Source organism: Rhinatrema bivittatum, chromosome 12, assembly GCF_901001135.1.
Source record: "Rhinatrema bivittatum chromosome 12, aRhiBiv1.1, whole genome shotgun sequence".
Classification (NCBI taxonomy): Eukaryota; Metazoa; Chordata; class Amphibia; order Gymnophiona; family Rhinatrematidae; genus Rhinatrema; species Rhinatrema bivittatum.
The window spans coordinates 3,874,054-3,888,211 of NC_042626.1; the positions used below are offsets into that span (position 1 = coordinate 3,874,054).

At 48.4% G+C, this 14,158-nt stretch overlaps 1 protein-coding gene across 10 annotated transcripts in view; it reads left to right on the top strand.

Moving 5' to 3' along the window:
• Window positions 1-14,158, top strand: part of NFASC (neurofascin) — a 120,245-nt gene that overhangs the window by 102,111 nt on the left and 3,976 nt on the right. For 6 of the 10 annotated variants that reach the window (XM_029573848.1, XM_029573846.1, XM_029573849.1 and 3 more), the window contains 2 exons: window positions 5,158-5,169; window positions 5,761-5,814. The exons of the other annotated variants lie outside the window; for them this stretch is intronic. In XM_029573848.1, coding sequence (XP_029429708.1) covers window positions 5,158-5,169; window positions 5,761-5,814 — 66 coding nt within the window. The remainder of the gene's footprint in view (window positions 1-5,157; window positions 5,170-5,760; window positions 5,815-14,158) is intronic. 10 annotated transcript variants of the gene reach the window in all.

Genomic DNA, 14,158 nt, shown 5'->3' on the forward strand with positions numbered 1-14,158 from the left:
TACAGATACCTCTGCATCAGAGGATTTACTCTCAGAGCCTTCTCCTCCAGAGGAAAGACGGCACTCTCCTCCCATGGACCTTTCCTTTGCCAACTTTTTCAAGGAAATGTCCGAGACCATCCCCTTCAATCTAGTGATGGAGGAGAACACGTGTCACAAGACCTTGGAGGTTCTGCAATTTGTTGATGCCCCTAAGGAAATTATGGCCATTCCAGTACATGAAGTCCTGTTGGATCTCCTACACCGCCTTTGGGAGCATCCTGGCACTGTTCCTCCAGTAAATAGGAAAACAGATGCAATATATTTAGTTCAACATGCCCCAGGCTTTCAAAAACTGCAGCTACCTCATCAATCTGTGGTGGTGGAATCTGCACAGAAAAAGGCAAAGCGATTACGTCCGCATTCCTCAGCTCCTCCTGGTAAGAACCAGAAGTTCTTAGAGGGACTGGGTCGGAAAATTTTCCAAGGCTCCATGTTGGTGTCCCGTATAGCCGCCTACCAGCTGTATATGACCCAGTACCAAAGAAACCTTTGGAAACAGGTCTAAGATTTCGCAGACTCATTGCCTCAACCACAACAAGAAAGCTTGTCTGCCATTATCCACAAAGGCCTTGAAGCAGGAAAGCATGAAGTAAGAGTGGCATATGACTCCTTTAAGACTGCTTCCCGTTTGTCAGCAACAGGAATCAGTGCCAGAAGGTGGGCCTGGCTAAAGGCTTCTGACTTAAGACCTGAGGTCCAAGACAAACTTGCTGATCTCCCATGCACTGGAGACTATCTCTTTGGTGATAAAATACAAGACGCAGTAACTCAGTTGAAAGACCACCACGAGACCCTGCGTCAATTGTCTAGAGTCACAACAGACACTCCCTTCTCATCCCGTAAAAGCATGAGAAGGGACCCCAGAAGACCATTCTCCCACTCACGCAAATACTACCCTCCTGAGTCTAGAGCGAGGCCAGCCAGAGCCCCTTCAAAGGGGACATACACGCCAGTCCAAAGCACCCAGAGCACAGCCAGCCCCGCAAGCTGGTGCAGCCTCCGGATTTTGATGAATTTCCAGAGAACAGTGGCCACTCATCCATGAACCCAAACCCAGAAATACCCATAGGAGGCAGATTGCGCCACTTCCAAACCAACTGGCACCTCGTGACAACAGATCAATGGGTAATTTCCATCATAGCTCAGGGTTGCCACCTAAACTTCCTCACAGTATCCCCGGACTCTCCACCAAATCCACTGTGGACCCGAAAAGACCACACATTACTTCTAGAATCAGAACTTTCCACCCTTCTGTGAACGAAGGCCGTGGAAACTGTCCCCCCTGACACAGTGGGGCAGAGGAGGCTCTACTCATGCTATTTTCTGATTCCAAAAAAATCAGGCAGCCTCCGCCCCATCCTAGACCTCCGCAATCTCAACAAATGTCTTCAAAAACAAAAGTTCAGGATGGTGTCTCTCGGCACCATGCTTCCCCTACTACCACAAGGAGATTGGCTCTGTTCTCTGGACCTTCAGGACGCCTACGCACATGTTACCATATTCCCACCTCACCGCAAATACCTGCGCTTCATAGTGGGTCACAAGCATTTTCAGTACTGAGTCCTACCATTCGGTCTAGCCTCAGCACCTCGAGTGTTTACAAATTGCCTAGCAGTGCTGCTGCACATCTACGCAGAAACACCATACAGGTATTTCCTTACCTAGACGAATGGCTAATAAAGAGTCGATCCAAGCAAGGAGCTCTCAACTCTCTACAACTCACTACGAATCTTTTACACTCGCTAGGATTTCTGATCAATTACCACAAATCCATCTGAATCCAGTTCATCTCCTTACCTTCATCGGAGCAGATATGGACACCACAGTTGCAAAGGCCTTCCTGCCCAACTACCGCGCAGACATACTCTCCAAACTAGCTACATCTCTGCGCACATGCAAAACAGCCTCAGCCCATCAATTCCTTACGTTGCTGGGCCACATGGCTTCCACTGTACACGTCACTCCTATGGCCAGGTTAGCCATGAGAATAACTCAATGGACTTTGAAATCTCAGTGGCTCCAAGCCACTCAACCTCTTTCATCCCAGATCCATGTAACTGACCAGCTGCATCTGTCACTTTTCTGGTGGACAAACAAAGCCAACTTGCAGATAGATCTACACTTCCAGCAACCAGTTGCCCAAGTGACCTTAACCACGAACGCACCCAACTTGGGTTGGGTAGCTCATGTGAACAACCTTCAAACTCAAGGGACTTGGACACAACTTGAAGCAAAGTTTCAGATCAACTTCCTAGATCTTCGAGCCATATGTTATGCTCTATATGTGTTCCAGGACTACCTTTCACACAAGACTGTTCTCATACAGACAGACAACACAGTTGCAATGTGGTACTTGAACAAACAGGGAGGCACAGGCTCTTACCTCCTTTGCCAAGAAGCTGCACAGATCTGGGCCTGGGCCCTTGCACATTCCATGCATCTCCGGGCCACTTATCTGGCAGGCATACAGAACGTAGTAGCAGATCGCCTCAGGCGATGTTTCCATCCCCACGAGTGGGGATCCCAGTGTAGTGAGCAAATTCTTCCAGCGCTGGGGTCAACCAACCATCGACCTCTTTGCATCCAAAATGAATCACAAAGTGGACAGATTCTGCTCCCTGCACAGGCAACAAGACACGTTAGCCATGGATGCCTTCACTTGCCCCTGGAACACAGACCTCCTATATGCATATCCTCCGATACCACTGATAACAAAAACTCTTGTGAAGCTACAACAGGACAGGGGATCAATGATACTCATAGTCCTGTACTGGCCTCGACAAGTCTGGTTTCCCATGCTTCTCGACCTCTCCATCTGAGAACCCATTCGCCTGGGCACAGCGCCCAATCTCATAACTCAGAACCAAGGCATGTTATGCCACCTGAACCTTCAGACCCTATCCCTCAAAGCCTGGATGTTGAAAGCCTGATCCTTCAACCGATCAACCTTTCAACTAAGGTCTCTCAAGTGCTTGTAGCTGCACGAAAACCTTCCACTCGAAAATCCTCTCTTTCTAAGTGGGAAAAGATTTACCACATGGTGCACGCAAAAAGGTATCAACATCTTTTCCTGCCCCACTCCATCTCTCTTAGACTATCTTTGGCACCTTTCAGACTCTGGTCTCCAGACTTCCTCGGTAAGAGTACATCTCAGTGCCATCTCAGCATACCACAAGGGAGTAGGGGATGCCCCGATTACAGCACAACCCCTTGTGAGTCAGTTGATGAGGGGCCTTCTATAACTGAAGCCCCCTCTACGGCCACCAGTTACCGAATGGGACCTAAACGTAGTACTTACAAGGCTCAATCGTTCCGTTTGAGCCTTTGCACTCCGATATTAAATTTCTTACATGGAAAGTTCTCTTCCTAGTAGCCATTACATCTGCTCGAAGGGTTAGTGAGTTTCAAGCACTTGTCACATACTCACCCTATACAAGGTTCCTCCATGACAGAGTGGTCCTCCGTACTCACCCTAAATTCCTTCCCAAGGTGGTAATGGACTTTCAATCTATAGTCTTACCCACCTTTTTCCCAAGGCCTCACTCTCACCAGGGCAAGAGAGTTTTACACACCTTGGGCTGTAAATGTGCACTTGCATTTTACCTTGACCGCACCGCAGTCCATAGGAAATCCACCCAACTCTTTATTTCTTTCGATAAAAACAGACTAGAAGTTGCAGTGGGCAAACAAACTCTCTCCAACTGGCTAGTAGACTGTACCAAATTCTGCTATGAAAAAGCAGGCCTTCCTCTCCAGGGATGAGTGAAGGCGCACTCAGCAAGGGCTATGGTAACCTCAGTAGCACACTATCGTTCAATGCCGATTGCCGAGATCTGTAAAGCTGCAACATGGAGCTCTCTTCACACATTTGCCGCACATTACTGCCTGGACAAGGAAGGATGTCAAGACTCTGCCTTTAGCCAATCCGTCTTGAAGAATTTATTTCCAGTATAATCCCAACTCCTTCCACATCCACCTGCTGTGATTTTCAGGCTGCCTCATTTTTACCAACAGTACACCAGTTGTTGTGCCTGCTGCACAAGTTGTACGCTGTTGGTCCAAACAAATATGAGTCAGCCTGTAGCTTGCTAATCACCCACATGTGAGGACTAGCATCCTGCTTGTCCTGGGAGAAAGCAGAGCTGCTTACCTGTAACAGGTGTTCTCCCAGGACAGCAGGATGTAGTCCTCACGAAACTCACCCGCCACCCCGCGGAGTTGGATCCGAAACAGTTTTATTATTTTATTTTTCGCTTGCACCTTTTGCTACAAACGAGACTGAAGGGAGACCCCTGTGGCCACAGGGATTATGGCATGCTGGGCATGCTCAGTGTGCCAGTCAAAGTTCTAGAACCTTTGACAAAAGTGTTCCATGACAGGGCTCCGTCTGATGACATCACCCACATGTGAGGACTACATCCTGCTGTCCTGGGAGAACACCTGTTACAGGTAAGCAACTCTGCTTTCTCCATTCCTCCCACAGCAGACGCTTCCAGTTTGGCTTTAGTCCTTTCATGCAGGGGTAACACTACGGCTGCACCAGCTGCTCTGGCTTCTGTTATACCCCTGTAGGAACTGGGTTGTGTTTTTCTGCACTGCTTCTCAAGGAATGGGAATTTTAATGCCTCTCCCTAACTTCATTTTCTTGTACAAGAGTCACCTGCTGTAGCAGCATCAACCATTCCAGGTAGCACAGGCAGGTGATAGTAAGCGCTGCAGGTTGGCTCTCGTGGGCCAGGCGCTCTCCGCACCTGCTGCAGGGTGGAATTTACAGCAGCAGCATTGAATTACTGCAACGTATGTTCTCTGCATGCCAACAGGACTGCCCTCTCTCATGGCAAAGCATTCCTTCCACAAACCTCAGGCTGCTATTGAGTACCCTTCTTGTGGAGGTGGTGTCTGGTTACTCTATCACCCCCTCCCCTTCCTCTTTAAGTATAAGTGGTCTGCTCCTGTCAGTCCTTAAGGCCCAGTGCATGCAGTCTCGGCTCCCTCTAGCCCAGCAGGATGTAATTACATCTATAAAGTCAATAGTGTTTGTCCCCATTAAATGCATTCCCCACCATAATTCTCTTTCCTTGTCTCTCTCTCACCCTCTCTCCACGGCCCATGAAGGACTCTGGAAAGGTAGGAGGAGAAGCTTGTAAGAAGCCAGTGCATTTGGCCTCTGCTTTTCCTAACTAACCCATTTTAAATCACTTCTAATAAGCGACACAATATTTTCCTAGTGATTAACCCAACTAAACAGAAGATCCTAAGCAGCCCCCATACGTATTAGCCAAGGAGTTTTATATCTTTTCTATGTAATGTATTTGTCTCAGAGGTTATTACTCGTATGGTTGCTATTCCATGTCCTCAGTTTCTATGACTCTAGTAGGGCAGCACAATCACTAGGAAAGTCAGTTCTAGCTAAACTGTTCATAAAATTTGTTTAAATAATTTGACAAAAAACAAACATCATTAAAACATTTATTCTGACCTCTTATTCTGGATAAAAGAGAGATTTGTGATTATTAAAGTTCCTTCCACTCGAGCACAGTAACTACTACTACTGAAGAATTATTTCTTAACTGTTTTGCTGAAGTCAAAATATATTCTTCAGTACTCTCACTACCCAGAATGAGGACACAGCCCTGCTGATTTTTAATCAATGTACTTTTAAATCATCTGATCGTTTTGTTTTATTTTTAAAACTTTTAACAATTCTGGCACGATCAGCTGGAAAAAAAAGATGGCCGCCCTGAACGCCCACCCCAAGGAGTGCCCGCTTGCGTGAGTACTTCTTGGCTTGTGTCACCCCGAAATCGTCACAGTTAACAGTACTAATCACTACTGTGCGCAGTTGTGTCAGTGCATATTATGCTGACCCAGCCAGTAACATAACTGTTCCTTTCCCACAGGCCTTCCTAGCAACAACGACAGAGCTGGGCCTGGAACCTGATCATTCTGAATCCCAGGCTTGTGCTCTAGCCACTGCATATAGATATATATTTATTACTTCTTGCTTTTTTTTTTTTTTTGAAAGAGAATTCACCCAAGACAGCATAAAACAACAAATTATCTGGAGCAGTAGGAAAGTTATGTAGTCATGGAGCATAGAATAAATAGATCCTCAGATGGGCATTGATATAGGTGAAGCTGAAAGTAAGGTGGCTCCTCTGGAAGATCTTAAAGGCCCAGCAGATGCATAGAAAGTTAGCCTGTCTTTCAGGTAATCTGTTCCACTTCCTCAGGCCCTTGAAGAGTAGTGTCGGATTTAAATTAGGTCTTGTAGAGAAATGGAAGCTAGTATAGTGGGACAGGCTGAGTTGTCACATTCTGGATTAGCAGAAGCTGGTGCAAACAGTTTCAATCCATTATAGAGTATGTTACAGTAATTCAGCCATGAGGTTAGCACTGCATCACAAGATCAATATTGCAGTAACTAAACCTGTATTCTGACATTACAGCATAAGAGGGCATGGACAGATCAGGCACTTAGTAGTGCAGGCTGTTTTGCAAATCAATATGAAACCCCTCCCAATGGGCAGAAGTTGGAACCCCCACCAACCAAGAAAGTCCTAGCACATGCACCAGTCGAATCAGGTCAACATTTGCTAGGGCGCAGCAGGGTTAAAGCCCCGGCAGCACACTTTCTGTTCTGGAACCTGGAACCATGTGTTTTTAAAGGTCATTGACAACATCAGAAGCAGTTCAGAAAGGCCCTTACCAAAATACTTGACCCACTCAAGGGTGTGGGACATGAGAGAGACATTCAAGGACATGGGGTCATGCTATGAGATTGGAGGAAAGAGAGGGAGAAAATACTTCTTTACTGAAAGGATGATAGAAGCTGAGAGTATCCTGCTAGAAGAGAATCAGGTTTGGGACAAATAAAGGAGAGAGTAGTGGGAAAAGGGCAGATATAGTATTACAAGCAACCCAAGAGCAGAGGAAAGGGGAAAACAAGGTGCAGCGAAAGGAAGCATGAGCTAGTGCCACTGCAGGCAGCAGGCTACAACTCCCCAGAACTCAACCAGGTGAGTGGTGGTGGCCGGGGAGGGGGCAGATATCAAACATGGCATAAAACTACTGCAGTACTATATAACTTTAACACCTAAAAACAAGTTGAAAGTTTGCAAGAGGCATGGAGATTCATTAAAATATACCATCTTGGAAGCTCAGATAAAATTTCTCCCATATATTAAAAAAGGTCAAAGACCAAACAACTGCCAGCATGGTTAAATGGTGACGTGAATGAGGCAGCTGATGCCAAAAGGCATCTTTCAGAAAATGGAAAGCAGCATAAGCACTGGCCAAGAGAGAACTTAAAAAGAAGCAAGCCAGAGTGGCAAAAACTAATGAAAAGTTTTTATTAAGTGCAAGCAAAGCAAGAAAGCTGTGCGGGAGGCAGTTGAGCCACGAGCTGACTGAGGAACAGAAAAACTAAATTAATTTTTTGCTTCGGTCTTTGCCAAGGAGGATGCTGGGGAGATACCTACACTGGAACCGGTTTTCTGCTAGTGATGACTCAGAGAAAGCAAATCGTTCTGAAAATGGAATATGTAATAGAGCAACTTGATTTGTTACTAAAGAGTAATAAATCACCAGGACCAGACAGAATTCACCCTAGAGTTCTGGAAAAAAACCCCAAACCCCTCATATTTGAAACTACAGCCCAGTTAATATAACCCATCATTAAAAGCAGCCACAGTACATGAAGGCTGGAGGATGGTCAATATAAGGCTAAGGTGTAGTATCAAATGGAAATAATTTTAAAAAGGGCTTCATCTGCGAGCTAGAAAACTATAGACTGGTGAGGCTGAGGTCAGGCTGGGCAAAATGGTAGAAGCTAGTCTTTAAAAAAGAAATTACTGCCCATATGGCTTAAGCAAAGGGAAGTCTTGCCTTACCACATTTGACAAAGTCCCCTATGAGCGGCTTCTCAGGAACTTAGTCATGGGATAGGAGGCGATGTCCTATTGTGGATTGGTAACTGGTTAAAAGGCCAGAAAGATCACCACAGGGACCTGTGCTGTGCAATATTCACAAATTCACTGGAAAAGGGAGCAGTGAGTGAGGTGATAACATTTGCAGATGATATAAAATTAGTCAAAACATGAGAAGATTTGAGGGACTTGGCATCTGACTGGCAGCTGGGAAAAATGTCCATCATCTGCTGGAGACGGAGAAATCAGAGTTGCTTACTTGTACAGGTGCTGTCCTCACATGTGGGTGACATCATCAGATTGAGCCCGGCACGGAAAACTTCTGTCAAAGTTTCTGGAACTTTGACTAAGCACACTGAGCATGCCCAGCATCCCTCTGTCCATGTGGGGTCCCTCTTCAGTCTCGTAATATAGAATTACAAACAAAAATAACAGAGAGGAAACCCGTCTGCCACCCCGCAGAGTTGGGTTTCTCGAGGACTAACATCCTGCTGTCCTATGAGAACACCTATTACAGGTAAGCAACTCTGCTTTCTCCTAGAACAAGCAGGATCATAGTCCTCACATGTGGGTGAATACCTAGCTACAGGCTGCTCCCTTATACACATGGGACATAGCACTAAACTAGGTGCCAATGGGCACAACACACTAGTGCTGATGGCAACAGCCTGAACCCGAATAAAGGACCTGAGGCAGGAAGAGTTGAGTTTAATTACTGAAAAGTTTTTGCAGGACAGACTGGCCAAAATGGCTGTCGTGTAGACCTTTCCTGTCCAAGCAAATTTTGTCCACATGGACCGTTTGCAAGCAGGCCACCAAGGCTGCCATGGATCAAATGGAATGAGCCTCAATATGGCCTTCCAGCTGTAGGCCTGCCTGCGTGTAGCAGAAAGAGATGCAGTCCACTAGCCAGTTGGACAAGTTCTGCTTGGATACAGCAACTCCCAATCTCTTTTTGTCAAAAGAAAGGAAGATTGCGTGGATTGTCTGTGGCCTGCTTTTTGCTCCAGGTAGAAGGCTAAGGCCCTTTTGCAATCTAGACTGTGCAGAGTCCGTTCGCCCTGGTGTGAATGAGGCTTAGGAAAGAAGGTTGGCAGGACGATTGACTGATTAAGGTGGAAGTCAGTCACCACCTTGGGTAGGAACTTAGGGTGCGTGCGTAGGACCACCCAGTCGTGAAAAAACTTTGTGTAGGGTGGATAGGACACTAGAGCCTGAAGTTCGCTGACTCTGACTCTGCGCGCCAAGGTGACCGTTACCAAGAAAAGGACCTTCCTAGTCAGATACTTTAGGTCACAAGTGCATAGGGGCTCGAAGGGAGCCTTCATCAGATTGGCCAAGACCACGTTGAGGTCCTATGAAACCGCAGGGGATCTCAGAGGAGGTTTCAGCTAGAGTAGACCCCGTCTGAAACAGCCCATAATAGGCTGTACCAAAATGAGTGAACCACCCACTCCCTGGTGGTAGGCCCCAATCACACTGAAATGTACCCTCACAGAGGTGGTCTTTAAGCCAGCCTCTGAGAAGTGCAGCAGGTAATCTAACCACTTAGAGGTGGAACACAAGAACGAGTTCAAGCCCTGGCTATCACACCACACTGAGAATCTCCTCCACTTCAGATCGTAAAACTTCCTAGTGGAAGGCTTCCTGGACTCCAGTAGGACCTGAAATACGCCCTCCGAGAGATTCAGGGGCTGTAAGGTCACCCTTTCAACATCTAAGCTATGAGGGATAAGGCCTGGATGTTGGGATGGCACAGCCGTCCCTGATCCTACGTTAATGAGGTCCGGGGATGTTCCTAGATGGATTAGCTCCCGCAGGGAGAGATCTTGCAGGAGCGGAAACCAGAACTGCCAAGGCCAGCAAGGCGCGATGAGAATCATGGTCCCCTGGTCCTGCTGGGAAGCAGAGGATAGGCATACAAGAGGCCCTTGCCCCAGTAACAGGCAAAGGTGTCCGATGCTGTCCTGTTGTTCCCCCAGGCTAGGGAGCAGATCTGACCTACTTTCTTGTTGCAAGGGGAAGCAAAGAGGTCCACATCCAGAGTTCCTCAAAGATGGAAGATCCAGGTCACTACCTCCTGCTTCAGGGATCACTTGTGCGGTCGAAGGAACAATTTAGGTTGTCTACCAGTACATTCACCTGTCCCAGCAGGTACCTGACTCGGAGAAGGATGTCCTGGGACAGAGCCCACGACCAGATCTAGACTGCCTCCTGACAGAGGAACGGCCCGTGCCTCCCTGCTTGTTGAGGTACCACATCGCTACCTGATTGTTGGTCTGGATGAGCACAACCTTGCTGGTCAGTCAATCTCAGAATGCCCAAAGGGCGTACTGGATCACCTGTAGTTCCAGGAAGTTGATTTGGCACCATTCCTCCTGAACTGACCAGTGACCCTGGGTGTGAAGATCCCCAACATGGGCCCCCTAGCCCAAGTGGGAGGCATCAGTGGTGACTACAACTTGAGTGAGGGAAGCCTGAAATGGAACCCCCACCATGATAAGAAGTCCTGAAATGGTGGAGTGACTTGGATGTGCGCCCGAAGGTCCTGAGAGGCCTGGCGCCATTGGGACCACAGGGTCCACTGTACCCTGTGCATGTGCAGGCGAGCAAAATGAGTGACATGGATGTTCACAGCCATGTGTACCAGCAAGCGTAACATGCTGTGTGCAGAGATTTGGCGACTCCAAGAGATAGCTCCCGCCAGAGAATCTGAGCACCCAATCCCTGGGTATGAATACTCAAGCCTGAGCTATGTCGAACCTGGCACCAATGAAGTCCAGGTGTTGGGGATGGGACTAGCTGGGACTTGGAGTAATTGATTAGAAAACCCAATGACTTCAAGACCCAAATGACATGTAAGGACTGCAGTGCTCACTGCCTGGAGGTGATCGATGAGCCAGTAGTTCAGGTAGGGAAAGACCTGCACTTGCAACTTCCTCATATATGCCACCACTACTGCAAGGCACTTCGCAAAAACACGGGGTGCAGAAGCCAGACTGAAAGGCAGCACCCTGTACTGAAAATGGTGTCCACCCATCACAAACCTAAGGTATTGCCGGTGGATGCGGGCAATCCCTATGTGGTCATAAGCATCTCAAAGATCAAGGGAGCAAAGCCAGTCTCCCCTGTGCACGAGGGGAATAAGGGCCCCCAGTGAGACCATCTTGAACTTCTCCCGTATGTGGAATTTGTTCAAGGCCCTCAAGTCCAAAATCAGACAAAGGCCTCCTGTTCTCTTTGGGATGAGGAAATACCTGGAGTAGAAGCCACTTCCTCACTGACTGGGAGGGACAAGTTGACCGCCCTGGCCATTGTGAGAGTGGAGAGCTCCTTAAGGAAAGACTACTCATCTGCTGAGGACTTCCAAGAGGGGCACAGTGAAGAGTCCGGAGGAACCTCCTGGAAATTTAAACTTTACCACTGACGGACAATGGAGAGGACCCACCGATCCAAGGTGACAGCCGTCCAACGGACTGCAGCCGCCTCCCGCCCGGAGGTCCACCGCTGGCTGCATGGGTGACTGGCTTAGACTCTCTCGCAGCTAGTCAGAAACTGGTAGCAGGAGTCTGCAGAGGCACCGGCTGAGTTCTAGGGATATACTGTTGTCTAGGGTAAGATCTCTGTCCAGCCAATTGAGACCTTGCCCTGTTAGCTGAAGAGTATTTCTTCAGGCGGTGAAATAAGAGTCGAGGTCCCTACCTCAAGGATTTTTTTTATCCAAGGACTGTGGGGTCAAGGTGCTAGCTGAGAGATGCTGCAGGGTCTTATGATGATCTTTCAGCTGAGCTACCGCCTCCTTAATCTTGTCTCTGAAGAGATTCTCCCTGGTACAAGGCAAGTCGGAGATCAGAAGCACATAGCCAGGCCATACGACGAGCACCGATGCCCACTGCAGCTACTCTTGCCGCTGTCTCAAAGATGACATATGCGGACCTAACCTTGTTTGTCACATTCTAATCCCTGCTGTACAACCTTCAGGAAGTCCTCCTGGAGTTGTTGAGGGAGGTGGGCTACCAATTCCTGGACCTGTTTCCAGAGATTCCTGGAATACTGGCTCATATATAAATTAGTAGCAGGCAATGTGGCCCAGGGCATCTAGGGCCTTGTGCTCACAGCCTGGAGGAGCCGAGGCATGGGTACTAGACCTCTTCACTTTCTTGATGGCAGACTCCACCACTACAGACTGGTGTGGGAGATGGCGTCTCTCAAACTCCATTGGCTGCACAAGATACACTGCATCTGTCTTCCGGTTTATCGGAGGAACAGAGCTTGGGTGCTCCCAGAGCTGGACAACCAAGTCCTTGAATATATTATGGACCGGGACTGCAGCCACTTCTTTAGGAGCATCCACGAACTGAAGGATCTCCAGCATCTTGTGTCTTCCTCAGACAGGAGCTGGAAGGGCAACAACTCTGCCATGGCTCATACAAAGCCTGCAAATGTCAAGTCCGCCACAGGGGAGAGGCTTCTCTCCTCTGGAGGAGAGGGTTAAGAAGGTAGGTCTTCGGAATCCTTTGAGGAAGAGACAGAAAGCTCATCCTCCCACGGGTCATAAGGGGCATCATCTTCACTCAGTTTGCCCGGCAATACTGGTGGGAGAGCCCGAAGTGCGGACCTGGGCCAAGGCGTCAGGGCACCAAAGGTACCATCAGCACAGACTGCATCAATGGACTCGGCAACTCAGGGCACGGTGGCCAGGAAAGAGGAACCACCGGCCCCAATGGCCCTCCTTTGTCTGAGGAATCAGTGATGGGGATGGTCTCCAATCGCGGCCTCACCAGTGCCCCCAGTGGCAGCAAGGGCTCTCGGGGCATCGGCACGGGTTGCGGCGGCAGTGCACTGAAGAGCAGATCCAACCATTCCAGCAACGGTGCCAGCATGGATGGTGCAGGTTCCAGTGACACGATGCCTTATAGGGCTCGTCCTACCGCCAACCACACTCTGCGTTCCGACTCCTCCTCGAATGCTATCGATGATAGTACAGCTTGAGGAGGAGGCATAACTTGATCTCCCTCAGAGCTCTGAGGGAGAACAGTGCGGACCACCTCGGGTCCTCAGCCTTGACGGGCTTCGATGTCTCGTCAGCACAGGGGCACTTTGGTGGTGTCTTGAATGATGCTGGGGCCTTTCTGAGCTTGGAGCCATGGGAGGAAGATGACAGATGTCAGTGCTTCCTCAATTTCTCCTGATGCTCGGCCTGGTCTTTTCCCAGGGATAGAGGGTAAATGGCGAGGATCCAGACCAAGAGAGGGAAGAAATAGAAACAGGCCGATCCCCAGCACCTAATTCAAGTAGGGGAACCGGCAAAGGAAAGGCAGGATAGGACCAATACTTTCAGGGTCCTCCTTGCCCTGCGGTGTTGATGCCCCAGATACCGACATCGCGGGTTCAGACTTTCTGGCCCCAAACAACTTGTCCATCCTATCCAGGCGTGCTCGGCAACCCTTGGGGGTCATCTGAACACAAAAAGAACAGCTGCGCACATTGTGCGATGGCCCCAGGCACAATATACAGACCTTGTGGGGCTCTGTGATGGACATAATCCGGGGGCAGCAGTGGAACCAAGATGATTCCATGGAAAAAAAAGTATCCGCCAAGAGGTCGATGGCCAGTGGCCACCAGGTGACAATGCCGTTGGTAATTTACCGCAAAGAAAGAGGTACTTACCGTGACACCTCTAAACTAGGGTTGGGAAAGGATCAAGGGCCCCGCCTGAGAAAAGACCAAGAAAAAATCTCAAAACAGTTTTCCGAAAGAACAAAAGCCCGAGCTCCACATCCACAAGACGAACAATGCACGGAAAAAGAGAGACTGAAGAGGGACCCCGCGTGGATACTGTACTTAGTCAAAGTTCTAGAAACTTTGACAGAAGTTTTTCATTCTGGGCTCCATCAGATGTCACCCACATATGAGGACTACCCTGCTGCTTGTCCTAGGAGAATACTGGCAGGCTGATGTCACTGCAGGGGTATATGTATATGTATATGTATATATATATATATATATATATGTATACATGTATGTGTATATGTATATATATACTGGGATGTCTTCATTTGTTGGTAGAGGTGCCCAACGCACCTGTTCTGAATTCATCTGACTGGACGGTAAGAAAGTGGTGGTTAGTGGGTGGTTGAGAGGGGAACTGGGCACTAGCTCAGAGTAACTTCAGAGTTTTATATGTG